Source organism: Oenanthe melanoleuca, chromosome 4 (assembly GCF_029582105.1).
Source record: "Oenanthe melanoleuca isolate GR-GAL-2019-014 chromosome 4, OMel1.0, whole genome shotgun sequence".
NCBI classification, from domain to species: domain Eukaryota; kingdom Metazoa; phylum Chordata; class Aves; order Passeriformes; family Muscicapidae; genus Oenanthe; species Oenanthe melanoleuca.
Genome location: NC_079337.1, coordinates 38,600,650 through 38,618,328, shown reverse-complemented (window position 1 = coordinate 38,618,328; position 17,679 = coordinate 38,600,650). Strand labels below are relative to the sequence as shown.

General features: G+C 44.0%; 1 protein-coding gene and 1 long non-coding RNA gene across 6 annotated transcripts in view; one reads left to right on the top strand and one right to left on the bottom strand.

Annotated features, from left to right (window-relative positions):
- Positions 1 to 2,665: 2,665 nt before the first annotated feature.
- On the bottom strand, positions 2,666 to 6,290 carry CDKN2AIP (CDKN2A interacting protein). 2 transcript variants are annotated; one of them, XM_056490977.1, is made up of 3 exons: positions 6,004 to 6,290; positions 5,778 to 5,908; positions 2,666 to 5,042 (listed from the first exon to the last, which is right to left on the bottom strand). In XM_056490977.1, the coding sequence occupies exons 1-3, from the start codon at positions 6,225 to 6,227 to the stop codon at positions 3,463 to 3,465; spliced, it is 1,935 nt and encodes a 644-aa protein (XP_056346952.1). In that variant the 5' UTR covers positions 6,228 to 6,290; the 3' UTR covers positions 2,666 to 3,462. The 2 variants fall into 2 exon arrangements, with proteins under 2 accessions (XP_056346952.1, XP_056346953.1); XM_056490978.1 differs by having other exon boundaries at positions 5,809 to 5,908; positions 6,004 to 6,261.
- A 426-nt stretch (positions 6,291 to 6,716) lies between these two features.
- LOC130252905 (uncharacterized) overlaps positions 6,717 to 17,679 on the top strand; it is a 58,472-nt gene continuing 47,509 nt past the window's right edge. Inside the window, exons 1-4 of one of the 4 annotated variants that reach the window (XR_008840466.1) lie at positions 6,717 to 11,332; positions 11,676 to 12,291; positions 15,852 to 15,934; positions 17,432 to 17,527. This is a non-coding gene — a long non-coding RNA (uncharacterized LOC130252905). Of the gene's footprint in view, positions 12,292 to 15,851; positions 15,935 to 17,431; positions 17,528 to 17,679 lie in introns of all 4 variants that reach the window. The other 3 variants (XR_008840464.1, XR_008840465.1, XR_008840463.1) reach the window with 3 other exon arrangements.

The following is a 17,679-nucleotide window of genomic DNA, read 5'->3' as shown; positions in this document are numbered from 1 at the left end:
AAAGGATTGCAAAGCATTGAAACAGACTGCCCACGGAGGCGGTGTCACCGTCCCTGAAGGAGTTTAAAGAAAGACGACAAGGTACTTAGTGCCATGGTCCGGTTGACAAGATGGTGCTCTGTCAAAAGTTGGACTCGATAATCTCAAAGGTGTTTTCTAACCTAAATGACTCTGCCAGGAGGCACCTGAACGCTAGCGGGTATGAGCAGCAGGGCGGCGCGGGCCGCCACAGCGGGGGGAGCAGCGTGTGCCCCTCACGCTTTGCTGTGCCCGCGCAAGGCTGTGGGATGTGGACGGTGAGTCCCACTCTGAGCTGCCCCGCCGGCAAAAGAGGATGACCTGAGAGTGAGCCCCGTTCTGTTGGCGCGACGGCCGCGCTACCTGCGTGTCTGTGGCCGTGACGAGAGCCCGCCCCGCGCTCACCCGCTCGGCCCGCGGGCGTCTCGGCGGAAGGTAGCGTGAGGCGGCGGCGGGCGGGGGCGCGGCAGCGCCCGGCACTCTCTGCCGGCGGTCCGGGGACTTTCCCCTAGGCGGGCGCGGGGCCCATGAGGAACACAAGTCCTCCGTGCGTAGCCTAGCGAGCAGGTCTTCAGAACATCCCGGCATCCAGCACTTACGAACGGGGCTATATAAGCCACAGCAGATAGGATAACTTCTAGGGCAGGGTGAGTGATTGTTTCCATCGCGTTTGCCGCTCTGCTGGTCTCCGCAGACAATGCACAGCGGGCGGGCGGTCTGGCCGTCCCCTAGGGCCGCCAGGGCTCTGGGTGGCCGCAGAAGACGACCACGGAGGGACGGAGCGGCGCCGGGAACACGCTATGCAAATAGAGCGCTCGGCCCCGCCCCGAGCCGGGCGGGCGCGCAGCCCCGCCCCGTGGCCGCCGCCGGGGCCGCCCCAGCCGCGGCTAGCAGCAGCACGGACCTGCCCTGCGTGCGTAGGCTGTGCTAGAGTCCCCAGAGGAAACGCGAGTCACTTCCTGATGGTCCGTACAAAAAACGGGGTCGGTTTTCCTTTCGCTTGGTTGGTTGTGGTTGGCTTTGTCCCCCAGAGACAACTCTGCACACCTACAGTGTAAGTGCAGGTGTTCTCCCCGGCCCTCGTCAGCGGGTCTGACAGTAAAGACCAGCATCCCAGTCGCTAGAGACCAGGACAGTACCTGGAGGAGAGACACAGCGATTTTAGAACTGACAAGACTGCACAAACGCTGCTTGCCACAGCCAGCTCTTTCAATTTCTTTCTTTCTTCCTCTAGGGCTAATGAAACGTTAGTTCTCATTCAAATAGCTGAATAGTGCTTATTCACTTGTTCATGAATCCGTGTGTTGAGCTGCTTTCCATGCAGAATGTGAAATAAAAATAACACACTTCAGCTTTCAGTTTCTATTAAGAGTAGCTACAGACTTGTTCTTTAATGATTCACAACCAAACATCAAAGAGGAATAACATCCAAGATTTTTAAAAAAGTAATCCTAAGCCAGGTCATTTTAAAAAGGCATCTAGCACCTCAGCCTTTTAACACAGTTGCCCTAAAAGCCCCTTGAGGTCAGTGAATACTGAGAGCTTTGCTTTACAGAGGAGAAACACAGGTTTTCACATTACAACACGTGCTGCGATTCTGGACCAGAGATCTGGAGATGACCAAACTAACAGCAGAGAAAGCTGTACTACAGAGGGCACAGGATGCAACTCCTGCCCCACAAGCACAGTCCTTACACGTGTCTACCTGAACAGGGTAAGGACTTGAAAACAGATCTCACACTTCCCACCATGAATATCACAGCTCCTATGCACAGCACGAAGCTTGCCCTGCGCTAGAAGCAGAAACCAATTCCTGCGCTAAGATGCAATTTAGCAGACAACATTCCCGACACCGGGTGGTGCTCCAGGAATGCCAAGGGGAACTCCTGAGAAATCTAACTAGGGTGCAGGGCCACTGGGGCACAGAAACATGGGTGAGGTGGAGGAATCTCAACCAGCCATCCAGAAGTGTGAGTGCCTTGCAGGTGCTATGGACTGGACAGCCACTGCTGTTCAAAAGCACACAGAGTACAGTGTAAACACCACAGTGGTTTAGTCCCAAAAATTACAAAATAACTGGAAGTGGACGTATGTACTACTGAGATCCCAGAAATCCCTATTTGTTCCTTTAGCACTTGATCAATGGATCTGTCAGTCAAGTGTAAGGACACCACTAAATGATGCTAACTACTGTAATAGGACAAGATTAATTCAAAAAAGCACTGAAGACATTATGTTTTTACAATTACATGTCATTATCAAATATACCAAAACATGCAGTTTGTGCAGGTATTTCAGCAACATTGAAAATAAAAGGTAATTCCCAACTTTCTTTGCCTCAAACAATTCTGTACAGGGAGTAAAAATGTAGCAAAGGAAGGGCTTGATTAGAATGAACGCTTTACGATACACTTGCTGTCTCCAGCAGACAGCAGAATTTTCATTTTGCTTACCTTGGTGTTACAAAAGTAGAAATTAATATCCTACAGGTCCCCTCTATCAATTTTACAGTGTTTCAGCTATACATCTAAAGAAACCAACTCATCCTTGTGGGATTACACCTTGAAGCCACTCAAAGCTTTACTGAAGGTGTTGCAATGTTATTGAAATGGCTGGAAAGTTTACTAGCCAAAACCAAAATACTATAAAAGCTTATCACAGAGGTTTTATTGTTTTAGTAGCAGTCAAAATATATTTAGTGTAGAAATTCATGTTCATTTGGAAAACAAACAAACAAACAAAACTGTAAATGATACTTCACCATATAAATTAAATCTGCTTACAGTTTTGGTGGCTGAAATAGCTGTGACTCGACTGCTAATTGCTAATTTGCCAATGTGATATTAAATGGGCTCTAACCTGATAGTGTAATGTTAAATGGGATCAGGATGTCACTTATATTGCAAGTGCTATGAAAACATCCCATAAAAATAGTCAACCAACTACCTTCTCTCCTAGTATGAGCAACAGTGAACATTATGAGCAACAAGCCTGAAACGGATAATTCAACTTTTTGATTGAAATTTTTAAACAACTTTCAATTATTCAAGTATTATGGTCCCTATGTACACACTTCTACAAGCCTAGAAAAGATATGGTAGACAATTGAGCACACTACCATCAAATTGTAAGAATTACAAAAACGTCAGGTTTTAAACAGCAAATTGTACCTTAATAGTTTAATTAAAAATAGAAGAGTTAGGTAGACTATTTTGCAAATACAACAGCACACTAGTGTGCTGTATATTAAGGCAATACCTTTAAATGCTCACTTGTCATCTCTAACAAGTTTTATACAATTGCTACCAAGTGAAAGGACTATCATTGTCTTGCAAAACTGAGAAAGAAATACAAAATATCTGGAAGCCTACATTTTCAAAGTACAAAATTAACCTTCAGTCCTTGTATTGAAATACTATACACAGTACAAACAGTGATTCTCCCCTACAAGATCTCACGAGGATTTCTTAAAGCTGGAGGCAAATTTGAAGGTTTTGACTCTTCATCCAGAAGCACCAAATCTTCAATTTCACTACCTTTGTATTTTCTTTTACATATCTTCACAATAACTTTCTTCTTGAGGAATAATTTCAAAGCTTCTCTTGAAGCCACTGCTTTGGCATTTTCCATACTTTTACCACAGCCAGTACCCAAGTAGACAGACTTGCACCTCAGTTCACAAACTATATTTTCTAGAGAGCTTTTATTTTGAGGCAAGTCTGCAAGTTCCTTCAGGGGAACAAAAGCAACATCTAACGTAGCTTTTACAGACTGAATAGATGAATTTAGAAGTTCTGCATGATTTACATTAGGACTGAAGCCTCCAACAGCAACCAGTTTCCAGGCTACAGCTTTGTAAAGTCTGTTGAAAAAAGGCTGTCTTTCCTTTGCATCCTCGCTGGTCAGCGGTTTGCACAAAGCCTTCGCGGGGCTTTCGCCTGCTTGTGAGCCGCTCTTGGAGGCCAGCAGGGAAGCGCCTGCCTGAGCTCCAGCCCGGGAGGGCCCTTGCTGAGCTCCACTGCGAGCAGCCAGCAGCGAAGCAGCCACCTGAGCGCTGCTCTTGGAAGCCAGCAGCGAGGATCCCGGCTGCGCACCGCTGCGAGCGGCCAGCAGCGAGGCGGCCACCTCCGCACTGCTCTTGGAGGCCAGCAGCGGGGAGCCCACCTTAGCTGGGCCCTTGGAGGCCAGCAGCAGCGAGGTGCCCACCTGAGGACCACTCTTGGGGGCCAGAAGCAGTGAGCTGCTCACCTGAGCACCGTTCTTGGACACTGATGCTGGGGCACTCGCTTGGGTTTTGGAAGACAGCAAAGCAGAACTTGTTTGGGGGGTGCTCTTGGTGGTTGGTGGCACTGCTGCCGCCACTGCTGCCTGTGGGGTGCTCTTGGTGGTTGGTGGCACTGCTGCTGCCGCCGCTGCTGCCTGCGGGGTGCTCTTGGCAGTCACTGGCACTGCTGCAGCTGCCGCTGCTGCCTGCGGGCTGCTCTTGGCAGCTGGTGGCACTGCTGCTGCCACCACTGCTGCCTGTGAGGTGCTCTTGGAGGCTGATGGCACTGCTGCTGCTACTGCTGCTGCTGCCTGTGGGGTGCTCTTGGCAGCTGGTGGCACTGCTGCCACCACCGCTGCTGCCTGAGGGGTGCTCTCGACAGCCAGTGGTGCTACACGTACTACAGTTTTCTTTTCAGGAGATGGCACATTTTCACACTTGCTTTCCTTATGTGGGCTTGAGCAAGGCTTCTTTCCTGGCTCTTTTTCAGATGAAGGTGGCTTTTGCTCAGCAGTACTTTCAGCATTAGCAGGTTTTCCTTCTGTTTCTATGTCTGAGACTACGACCATTTCTTTATCTGTACTAGAAGCTGACTGGGAAGTTTCTGGATCTTTGCTAGTACCTTTTTCCTGCTTTTTGGGCAAAGTGCTCTCTGTTTCTTTCACTCCTTCTGCCTTGGTTGTTTTCACATCCTTTCCAGCATCTTTAGAGTCTCTTCTTTTCTCAACAGCTTGTCTCTTGCAGGGCTCTTCTACCCCTTCTGCAAAACAGGTAAAATATGTGATCCTCTTTGATTTCTGCACTATGAAATATCCATATAGAAAGAAATAATCTAAAACTTTCTAGAAATATTCTTTGTGAACTTAAAGGGTATATATTAGCAATACACCTTGAACTGTCATGTCAAGTATTAAGCTACTGTTTCAGAATTTTGGGTTTGTTGGACAAGATCTGGAAAATACTCATGCAAGAATTCAGATGTTGGTTTGGACCCATAGGGAAGTATGTATTTCTATTCCTGAAGTCCAAACCAAAACTGGCCAACATACATTAAATGGGCTACCTGATCTAAACATAAAATAACTTAATTTTGTCTATTAATATCACAAAGCATCTTTAAAATATTAGTCTGTGAATTACTTCAAGAAACTAATTTTTTTTGCCCAGCAACAATGGCTGACTAGCAACAAAGTAACAAGAACATATTTTAACTGGAGCACAGCAGCCCATATTGCAACACACAAGTTATCAGATTAAAGGGCACCATTTGTAGAAATTCAAAACAACAGCTCTGCATTAGCAAAGGACTATGTACACATTATGCCCATTTTAAACATTATATTAGAAAAAGAACAGCACAGAGAGAAGAAACTATTAACAGGGGTTTTAAAAGTAAATTATTTCGACTACTTTCTAAGCCCGAGGCAAACCGAGAACATTCAGAAACAAGCATATTCTAGACTCCTATGTATTGTCACAGCTATGATCTGCTAACCATTGCTACTTGATATGCCTCTTTTCTTCACCTTGGCAACCAGTTCGTCTCTCGTGGTGTGGACAGGCGCGTTGGTCACTTGGATGCCTTCGGCCATTTCCAGCGCCCTCTCCATGACCTGCGGCGGGTACCTGGAGGGGCGACAAGAGCAAAGGAGGGAAGGGGCCTCGTCAGACTTCGCGCCGCTCCGTCCCCGCCGTCCCCTGGCGCGTCCCGCTGAACTCACCGGCATCCCAGGAAGACGTGGTTGGCCCACACCATGGAGAGGGACACCAGGCGCTGCAGCTGGGCGCTGCCCGCCGCCGGCAGCTCCCCCACGTTGCGCAGCAGGAACTCCCGGCGGTACCGCCAGTGGTGCTCAGGCTCGCAGGCCCCGCGCAGCGTCTCGGCCCAGGCCGCCTCTTCCGCCGTCCGCCCCAGGGGCTCGCCCGCCGCCGCCTTCCCCGCCATCGCCGCCGCCGCCGCCGCGGAAACACCCGCCCTGCCGCTTCCGCCCGGCGCGCTGTGAGCTCACATCCGCCCGGGCCGGGAAGGGACGGGACGGGGAGGGCAGGGAGGCGGAGCGAGTAACTCCGCCCTCGGCGCTGTCGCGGAGCTGCGTGTGACTCTTCGCACAGGCGAGTCTCGGGGTACCGGGGGAAAGTGGCGGCTACCAGCTGTGCACTGTGACTGGTGAAAGCGTGAACAAAACTTATGCTCTACCGGTTGGTTCTTCCAGGCTTGCTGAGGTCGGAGTTCGTGGGGGATCAGTTGGTGTTTTACCTCAGAATCACAGAATCACTTAGGTTGGAAAAGTCCTCTGAAATCACGGACTCCAACCTCTGACCGAGCGCCACTTCGTCAGTTCGAACACGGCACTAAGTGCCACATCCAGTCTTCCCTCAAACCTCCAGGGGTGATGACTCCACCACCTTCCTGAGCTGCCTGTTCCAACACCTGATCACCCTTTCTGTGAAGAAATTCCTGTTAATGTCCAACCTAAACGTCCCCCGGTGCACTTTAAGACTGTGTCCTTTAACCCTGTCACTGGTTGCCTGGGAGAAGAGGCCGATCCCCACCTGGCTACAGCCTGCTTTCAGGTAGCTGTGGGGAGCGATAAGGTTTCCCCTGAGTCTTCTATTCTTCAGGCTAAACAACCCCTGCTCCCTCAGCTACTCCTGGTTACACTTGTACTGCAGACCCTTCACTGGCTTCATTTCACTTCTGTGGCCTTGCCCACCACTTCAGTGTCCTTCCTGAATTGAGAGGCCCATAACTGGACAGAGCAGTTGAGGTGGGTTCACCAGTGCTGAGTACAATGGCACAATCCTTTCCCTATTCCTGCTGGCTACACTGTTTCTGATCCAGGCCAGGATGCCGCTGGTCTTCTGGGCCACCTGGGCAAACTGTTGGCTCATGTGTTGCTGGCTCATGTTCAACCAGCACCCCCAGATCATCTTCCACTGGTGAAAGGAAAAGGACCTGAGGGTCCCTTTCCCCTTCCCTCCTCAGTGTTGTCCACACAATTGGATTTGTTACCTGGTATGCAACAGGACAATAATTGCACACTCAAGAGAGAGAAAATGATTATTTATTTCAGAGTTGCACAAGCCTGGGTGGTATTCCACAAATCAAGTATGCCCCTCTGGACTTTCTGTGCCATTATTGCTACATAGAAGTTTGGAGTTAGTTACTTTCCAATAGCCCCTCTATTATGATTGATTAGTAACTTCCATACAAGTTATGTAACCCAAGCTAACTTCTATCCAATGCTCCAGGGAGGGGTCTTTCACCCCCTGTATATTTTTGACCTATAGGCACAAATTTTAATATTATAATGAGGATAGTTCAGGTATAGGATACATGGACCTTGAGTACTTGCCAAGTTAGCAGTGTTTACATAGATGTACACCAACATCTTCCCTTGTTATGTTCTTAAAGCCTTTTAGTTCCTGGATGTCCTTGACTAAAGGATGCTTGCTGCTGCCTGTTCCCCTGATTATGTCTCCTTTCCTGATGGCTTGAACCAAAGACTTATCTTGATTTAAAATAATCTTGACATATTCAATGTTGTACACCATTGGCATGTGACAGGAAGGATGACAGGAAGGTAGTGGGGTTGTTGAGTTGTTGTAGCATTTTGGAGGAAGCATTAAATGAGGACTTCTGGCTACAAAGGGCTCAGCTAATTGCTCTTACAGCTCTGTAGGCTGTTTTTAGTTTGCAATATTGCTCCAAAATTTTATTCAAAACAATTTGAACAATTCTCTGTGAAAAAGTAAATAAGCATACTGTGAAAATATCACAAGCTTCAGTCTGCCAAGATAGGGCTTGCTGAATCACTGCAAAAGAGGAAAGAATTTCGAATTCCAAAGGGCTGTATCTGGAGAGCTGTATTGACTTTTCCTCGTGAATTGAAAGTCTGGGTTTGCTTTAAAGTTTTCAATTTTTAATGCCTACATGTCATCATGAACTGAGCTACAGGATAGGTTGCATTTAAGGAAGAAGTGTTTCTCCTTAACTGACTTAGATGTCTTATTTTGTGGAAATGGTTATGTAGTGGTTTAATTAAAAATACCTCTATAGAGCAAAAACTTAAGTGATTAAGGAAATGAAGTCAGAAAAATGAAGTCCAGTGCCCTTTTGGTCTTCACCCATTGTTAGAATGGAAGTGGTTTTCCTTGCTTTCCTGGTTAGGCCACACAATGTTATCTTGTGAGTTGGCAAGAATAATTCGGTGACAGAGAGCAAGGGAACAACAGTGAATGGGATGGGGCTGACAGGCTCCCTGTTGTTTTGTGTTTGCGAGTAGAGGAGGAAAAGGGCAAAAAGTTTGTACTCTCCCTGCTGTGGGTGTCTTGGAGCAATGGGTTTGTTACAAAACAGTGTCAGAAAGTTTAGAGACTGTAGTCACCACATCTGTTTCCAGGCATTAGTTGTATCAGTCCCACGTGAGGTTATCTGATAATGTAGGGTCAAAAACAGGAAGGGCATGATCTGTCACATTAAGGCTTCTGGTCAGTGGTGAGGTGGGCCTGTCTCCTCTGAGTCTGTGATATCACAGTTCTTGACTTCATGGTTTTAGAAGGGAAGGGTGAATGGAATCTCTGGCAAACATAGGTTTGAGTTTGCACCTCAGCCAAGATCGTCCATTCTGCTAGGCTGTTTGTTCAAACTCTTCAATGAATCAGTTTGTTTTCTAATGAAGGTGGTTGGGACTTGACCCAGGCTTGAGATCTGCCCCTCAGAGACAGCAGGAATTCAACTAAACCTGAGTAGCTGCAGCAGAATTGTCTGTACTTTTTGCAGAAGAGCAAACAGTACAGACAAGAATGCTCCATCCTCCTTCAGAAGCATTTAAGTTGCCAAGTGGACTAAGAGCTAGTCCATGTTGAGCTGCTTATATACCAGTTGAGAGTGGGAGCTGAGGAGGGTTAGTCTCTATAGGATGGTGATAGGAACATTTCATGCACTCAGAGGGATCTCCAGAAGTCATATTCTGGTGTTGCTGGGTTAATGACAGCCAAACCACAGACACAGGACTCCACACCTTAGGGCTTTGCAGGTGCTTCCACTCATCCTGTGTGCATAAGATTATATGGACTCACCTGTGAGTCCTGGGCTCCTACAAAAGAATTGTTCTAGGAAGTGTTGGAGACTCAGCACGGCTACAAAGTTTAATATATTATCTGGTCCTAGAGTGGCTAAAGGACTGATTAAAATAACTTATTCTTGCCCTATTTTAGAGGACAGATGAACTGAGAGCCATTTCACCTCTTTACCCTCTGACTGTATTTGTGAACACAAATATTGGTGACAGCTGGAGAAAAATCAGGAACAGGTTTGCACACATGTAGAATGGCTCACAATAGTTTTTGGTTGTAGTGAACAGCTTCTCTGGTCTGATACTTTTCTGGAACCTCGTGCTTTAATTTTGGGTTAATTTTCTCTGGTGCTACTGCTACATCAATGTATCATTGTTCGTACAAAGATGACTTTAAAAAGGAGCCTTTTGTCTTCCCTACCTGTTTTTTTCCAGTCATATTCTTTCTACGATATTAATGTGTGCTTGAATCACATTGGAAACAGGACAAATCCTATTCTTGGAGTATGGGATGGTATGGACAAACAAGCATAGGTGTATACTTGCAGTACTCTCTGAGCACTAAGAGACATACTGTGTCTCAGGCTGATAACTGTGTGCATTAGAAAAGACAGAAAAACACGGCTGTTAATTTTGAAAAACAAAACAAGTACTATTTTCATTCTCACCAGGAAAGACAATTTTGAATTTAAACACCTCACTGATGATGCTGTGCATTTAATTTTCAGCATTGGAAGAGGTGGTTTTATTCCCATTAGGGAGGAACTTCTAAATGCCATGTCAATAGTAGTGTTGTTAAGAGTCATTTGGGGTTTGGTAGTAGCTGCTTTTGGCAAGATGCAACAAAAATCTCAAGGTGAATCATACCAGTGTCTATAAATCACAGTATTGCACCTGCACTTTTTGTATAATAAATTTATTTGTGCCTTTATAAAGCAGTGAATTATTATTTCTTCAAAGTCAAGTTCCACTAAAGCACAAAGGGCAGTATCTCCCATTGAGTTTAATTATATTCTGTGCAGTTAAGGTTAATATATAGTGACATTTCCTATTCAGAGTAATATAAGAACTGTGCCCTTAACACCATGCAATACAGAGAGAGCTCAGAGTTATTGACACAGAAAGGCAATAACAGTAGAATCTTACTGGCCTGGCACAATAAATCCCCTGAACCATCTTAGGTTGGTCCCTGCTATAAGTTATAAGCAAACTACTGGAGAGCTCTGGCTTAAGTTCATTAGAAATGCAGCTTGAAGAAGGATGGTGAAGAGATATTTTGCCATTTCGCAATATCATGCTATGTGTTCTGCTAGAGCACATCATTGCACTTCTCTGACCCAGGCAAGGCACAGCACTTCCAGGGAGATGTGCCTGCATGTGCCAAAATTCCCAGTCATTACTGGTCAGTGAACTAATCCTGGGAATAAAATAAATTATTTGTTAGAAAAGCATTAATTACTATCTAGGCTTGTCAATGGAAGCTAGAGTAAATCTATGTTTTTGTTTCACTAGAGTCATGCAACTGTTCTTATGCTACAGTAAGCAGCTCTGGATTACAAAATCATTCTGTCTTCTGAGATTCCTCAGCTGCGAAAATGAGGAAAATTCCTGAGCTGAGTAATTACAGAGTATAAAATCTAAGGGTGAAACTTAAAGTAAATTAATAATAATTTTCCTTTACACATACATGCTCTCCTTACTAACTTAAATAGTATTTTGCATTTAGTAATAGATTATACTTTGAATATATGAGTGCCCACAATAGGGTTGTCAGTTGTTGTTCTTTAAACAAGTTTGTTAAACTTTAACTACAGCTAAAGGTAGCGTATCAATTGCTAATTTTTTCTTGCTTTAGGTAGCATGCAACTTGCTAAAAGTCCACTGCTTGGCATGAAATTTTACATGTTGAGGATGGAAGTTGAGGGAGTTTATACCACCAAATATGATCTAAGAAAAAAGAGCTTTTTCTAGGGTAAATTATTGGAGATCTTATATTTGAGGTTCTTGAGGTTTATAAATGCCTTTACACTCCAGAGCAAACTTGGAATTTGTCAGAAAAAACTGAATTGGGGTATCTGGTCTTGTGACTACATGGAACATAATCTATAAGCCTTGAAGTAATTAATTTTCTCCATTCCTGAATTCGCATGTGTCACTACCATCCTTACTACTATTGCAGTCGAATGATCCCCTGTTGTGGGCCCAGAAGAGAATTCTGTTTGCCTCTATGGGCTGGGATGGGCCTGTGGACTGAGCAAGACTATGGAAATAATCCCCTGTGCTCCCCAAAAGCTGCTGTCTTCTCTTTTTCACAGGTGTTTGTGTGTGTCTTATTGGAATGGTGAGGGAGTAAGGACCTGATGGAAGGGAAGGAAACAGTAAGTATGAAGGCAAGACTGAAACTGTTGGAAGTGGAAAACCTTAACATGGGAGCAGTAGGGATCGGATACTGGAATTAGGTGAGGAAGGAAATTAAATTCTCAAAGAGAAATGAAGGAGAATGAGTTCAAGGCAATGGAACAAGTACATATAGACAAGCAATCTATATGAGAGAATAGACGTGGAGGCCAGTGAGGAAACCAGAAGAATGAGAGCACATTGGTAGAGCAGACAAAATCAAACAGAGTCAAATCTTGATTCTGAGAAAAGGGACAAGCAATGATGGGAAGGGGAGCACTGACAGAGGAACCACTGGGATTTGAACAGAAGCTTAGAGAAAGTTAAAACTCACAGGCACAGAGACATAAGCATTTCAGTGACTTTTTTTTTTTTTTCCATTTCCAATAGTTATGTTCTAGGGTAAGTAAAACTAAGAAAATATTCTGACTTTTTAATTTAGTAAAAGAGATTTTCTTGTCTTTTCTGTGTCCTATAAAGGAACAAAAGAGAATTCCATTTGGTTGCAGAAACCCACCTTTAAAGAGTTTTCAGGTAGGAAACCTTAGGCCTTTGGCAGACAGCTGTTACCTGGAGTTGGAAAAAGCAAGAAAATGGCCTTAGGAATGTTAATGCAAATATTGGCATGAGTTCATTGTAATTTGAGATGATTCAGGAGAGTACTAAAAGGGCAAGGAGGTTTTATATAAAAGAGAATCTATTGTGAGGCTACAGCATACCTACCTTTTATTTGTATGTGTCTATATATTTACAGCATGTATGCATGTCTACACACACACACACATGTAATACAATATAGATGTGTGTGGATATGTGTTTAAAATACTGTATTACTGATAATGTGAGCACAGACCCATATATCCCTGCTCCTTCAGTCAAGTTATTCATACCTCAAAGGAGAAGCAAAATTCAAATAATATTTTGTTGGCTTGAATTGTGGATAGGTGCATTACACAAATGGATGCTTTTAAATCACTATACCATGCTGTACCAGTATGACTTTTGTATGTCCTACATATTTTGCAGACACAAATAACTATTTTAGAAATTATATAAGGAGCTTTCCTGAGAATACAGGCAACAATATCAGATCTAATTTGAATTACAGCTATTGGATATCATGGTTCTGTTTTTCATTACTATTATACCTATATCCCTGACAACCTGCAATTTACCTGGTATGAACAGCACCTCCTAAAAATATAGAGCTGTTTTGTGTGCTGTGTGCTGTTGTATTTTTGTATATCTTCCTTGTGCATAAGAATGATATTTCATGTTCATTCCACTGGATGGCACTGAAGGAGACAAAATTGCATGGAAATATCTCCAGAAGTTGGGTATAATTTCAAAAATTGAGAGTGGCTTACTTTTTCATTCCATTACTGAAATAGACAAATGTGGGCTCATTTTCCATCCTGATGTAATAATTTTTCATCAAAATCAGCTCTTAAACATTCCTAGCTGCAGTTCTGACAGTAGCAAAATTACAGTGGAGGCAGAGTCAAGTCTTCTGAATGTGAATACCCTTCCTCCTCAACAAAAGTAAAGGCAGAGAGAAGTAGCTTTGACCCATTTTGGATTCTTATGCAAAGGTTCACAAAGCATCTGAAAAATGTTGGCCTCTGTCCTCCATGGCAACGCTGTTGCAACTGCCCACTTCTATCCTTATGAACAAGTGCATTCAGGAAGGCATTCAGGATTAAAAGCTTCCACCTGTTGAGGAAATGTCATATACTGTTTCAGAGAACCTCCTGAGCTGAAACTCCATCTGCAGTCCCTACACAAGGACCCCTGTTTTTTCCTGGATAAGGAGTTTGCAGTCCTGTCTGGAAGGCACACAATTACAGTCTGTCAGTCAGACCTGTAGGAGTCAAGCGAGTCATCTTTGACTTCACTCTTTTTTTGACCCGTTTATCTTGATGTAAATGAATTTTATTTCCTTTTGTTCTCTAAAGTATCTTCTTATCTTTGTTCACACCACAGATATGCTTTTTTAGGCTTTTGTTATCTCTTATCCTGCTTATGACAGCTTTTTTTTTCCCCAGGTCTGACCTGACCTGTCAAAAAGGTCCCTTGAAACACTATTCTTGCACTTATCTCCCCAGCCTATTTCTGTGGTTCCTTTTTGTACTTACCTCTTTAGTGTATCTCCATAGATTTCCCTGTCTCTGCAAACCCTGTAGCCCTCTGAGAGTGCAGTTTGACAATTATTTTGGCAGCTGTGCTGGCCTAAGACAGTTTTTGCTCCCAGCCATCCGTGCCTGTCTCTTTGATATGCCCGCTGGTTTGCTGGCACAGTTGTTTTGTTCAGCTGTGTGATAAACCAGATTAGGAACCTGATTTGGCTGAAAAATAGCACAGGGGAGGGAGGAGAGGAGCCTTTTACAACCAGCTTATTTCTCCATATGGAGAAAGGAGAAGGCTATGAGGCACTTGGGTCTGCAGCAGGGACAAGCGGTGAGAGACGCAGGGTTGCAGAGCAGCCATGGCTTGTGCTGGTTTATGTAGGGCTGTTGCCAGCTGTTAGGCTGTGACCTGGTTCTGATGACAAGCCAAGCTAGTAGCTACCTGCTGCTGACAGGGTAGTGCTGCATCTCCTTCCTCACCCCCCAGCACGGGTTGGTTCCTGTTTGTTCCCTCGGGCCAGCACAGGTGCTTGTCTCACCCAAGTGAGCCAGCTGTGGGAGCTAACCCAGCACAGAAGCACTCAATTCTTCTAAGGGCTTTCTTGGCTATTGTTTCAAGAGCCCATGGAGCCCACCCACTCAACAGCAGCTGAGTGCTCTGTCAGTTTAACTTTGGCCTCAGTTGCACCACAGCACTTCACAACGTTGTCTTCCCTGTCATTGCCTGTCCTCTTCTCTCTCAGTCTCCATATCTGCTCCATCTGCTTTTCTCCTAGCTGTGTTAATGATATCCTTTTGGTCACCCTCAACATATGGAATACACTTTCTGGAGCAATTGATGCATCTTTCAAATCTCTCAAAATTTTCTCTTACCATAACACATAGTGTAAACTGCCAGCAGATAATGTCCAGTTGAGTTGCTTGTAGGAATTTTGGATTTCATTACTACATTTAATATATCTATGTGTTAACTTGAAACAGGCAGAGACTCTCAGTTTATTTGGGAAGCTAAAAGGGATTAAACAGGATTTTAAATTTTTTTTTTTAGAGCAAAAATTCCCAAAGCTATGCCCTGAAGGAGATGTACTTCCCTAAGGTCACATATAAGTACCAGAGGATTATTTTCTGTTGCTTTCACACTGTGGATCATCATTCATGCTTGTACAAATGGACATAGCATTGCTACTAAGCAGTTTACAGTAACATCTTACAGAATTGTAAATTAGTGCCCCAGAGACATGATAGCAGAGAGTCAGCACTTACATGGGCAGCTGAGCATAGAGATTTAGGGATTTCTTTTCACCTGGCTGTTTTTACTGTTTGGGTTCTTTTTATACACATGTAGAAGCATATCCTAAACATATTTCATCCTAGTATCTTGGTGTGCTAAGCATTCTTTTTTCCTATTCAGTTAAATATAAACTGTATAGAAAATCAGCAGTGAGCAAAGCAGCATATTGCCTTGGAAGCAATAAAATCAAATTATCTGTGTTTGCTATTTTAAAAAACAAGCAACACAGACATGACAGGGGGCACCTCTACACCATGCAACAGTGCACAGGACTTAGCATATATTCATTGAGTTACTTGTAGAATAGGAGACAGCAGCTGTAGACTTGTGTATGAGTGCTGTAGCACCCAAAGTACTTAACCCTGTGGTAGGTGGTGCTAATTAGGTTTGACATGGTGCTAATTAGGTTAGATACAACGCTGTGGTCATGCAAATACACAGTGTTTGTGAGTCTGGCTCAGACCTGGCTGGAGGATTCTGCACGAACTGCATAAGGCCATATGTGTGCATCCAGAGAGAGAAATTGTTTGCTTGTGGCCTCTTGTTCATTACCCCTGTAGGGTTTAGCTTCAGAAACAGATGCATTTGCCACATACAGGTGCCAGATGTGGCTTTGTTCCAGGGTTTACATTCCTCTTGGTAAAAACAGAAGATGGACTTTTATGTGTGTTTTTCAGGCTCTGAGTTGTTGCTGTGGAATAATGGGCATCCAACATAGCTGCTTCTTAAAACCATTCTGTTTTACTTCTTAATTCAGCCTGTAAGTACTGAGAGGATCTTGGGGGTGTGGGTGGATGACAAGATTGACACGAACTGACAAATGTGCACTTGCAGCCCAGAAAGCCAAACGTGTCCTGGGCTGCATCCAAAGCAGCATGGGCAGCAGAGCAAGGGAGGGGATTCTGCCCCTCTGCTCTACTCTAATGAGGCACCACTTGGAATGCTGCATCCAGCTCTCTGGGGTCCCCTACTCGAGAAGGACTGGACCTGTTGCATTAAGTCCAGAGGAGAGCAGAATGATCAGGGGGCTGGAGCACCTCTCCTATGAGGAAAGACTGAGGGAGTTTGGGTTGTTCAGCCTGGAGAAGAGAAGGCTCTGGGGAGACCTGATTGTGGCCTTTACCACTTAGAAGGGGGCTGCAAGAGAGCTGGAGAGAGACTTCTCAGGGCATGTAGTGACAGGACAAGGGGGAATGGCTTTGAGCTGAACGGGGTTAGGTTTAGATTGGATATTAGGAAAAAGTTCCTTACTGTGGGGGTGGCGAGGCACTGGAACAGGTTGCTTTCAGCAGTTGTGGATGCCTTGTTCCTGGAAGTGATCAAGATCAGGTTGGATGAGGCTCTGGGAAATCTGGTCTGGTGAAAGGTGTCCCTGTGCATGGCATGTGGGCTGGAACCAACTGATCTTCAAAGTCCCTTCCAAACCAAACTATAGTGCTATAATCTATGATAATTGACCCGTGGCAAGTCAGCAAGCAACTATGCTGCATAATATACTTGTACATAATGGATTAGGATATGACACCTCTGAAATTATGAAAATTCTAAGAATTCATAGCTTTTTGATATTGATATGGTTGCTTCTAACACTTTGTAAATTGTTTAATGGCATAGATGGATCCAGTTTTGAGCAATCATTGTGAAGTTTATAATGTCATCAACCAATTTTTTCTTATTCAAAGTATGGTAGTGACAGAGACCACTTCATACTAGGAACATAGATTTTTAAAAATAATATTGCTTAGAAAAAGGCACACATAGATAAATAATCAAAAGTTGGGTATTTAATTTTTTTTAAAATTCTTTTTGATGTTATCTTCAATTAGGTTTTTTTTCACTGTGCCTGCCAGAAAAATATATGCATGCACAGTTATCTCTCACTTTTAAAGTCATGGCACTTGGCAAAATGCATTTAAAGAGAGAAACACAAAAGCCAACATTATCCATGAAAACTATGTAAATATTTATAAGCATTATATGTTTGATTTCTGCTCTCTTAAAAAATTATTTATTTATTTCAAAAATCCATCTGCTGCTACCAGATGATAAATATTTAAATCAAATTTGTGCCTGGGATACAAGGGTACTATTTCTTCCAAAAGGGACATTATAAATTTGATACCGTAGGCCCAGCCTCAGTTCCCCATCTCAAGCAGCATAGCAGGCACTTTGTTGGGGTACATTTATAGGCATGTATGAAAAAGCTTCCTGTCTGGTAGGCTGTAAACAAGCGATCATTTTGCCTAATCTCTTTCAGGAGATTTCCTAGAGGCTGGACTGGAATATGGCTCCTGGGAAAATACCTAATTTTGCCTGGAAGACTCCAAGCAATGATGACTTACTATCTCCTCAGGTAAGTTGTTCCAATGTCTAGTTACCCCTACTGCTAAGAAATTGCATAATTTCAATCCTGAATTTGTCTGACTCCAGTTTCCATTCATTATGTCTTTTTATGTTTCTCTTTGCAAAACTGTAAAGCTCACCCTAAAATCAAGTACATTTTCC

Bases quoted from the DNA above. Each gene is read 5' to 3' on its own strand.
- CDKN2AIP (XM_056490977.1), bottom strand. From the start codon at position 6,227: ATGGCGGGGAAGGCGGCGGCGGGCGAGCCCCTGGGGCGGACGGCGGAA. The intron at 5,909-6,003 runs GTGAGTTCAGCG...TCGCCCCTCCAG, and splicing joins CACGTCTTCCTGGGATGCCG to GTACCCGCCGCAGGTCATGG. The intron at 5,043-5,777 runs GTTAGCAGATCA...CCTGTTTTGCAG, and splicing joins AGGCATATCAAGTAGCAATG to AAGGGGTAGAAGAGCCCTGC.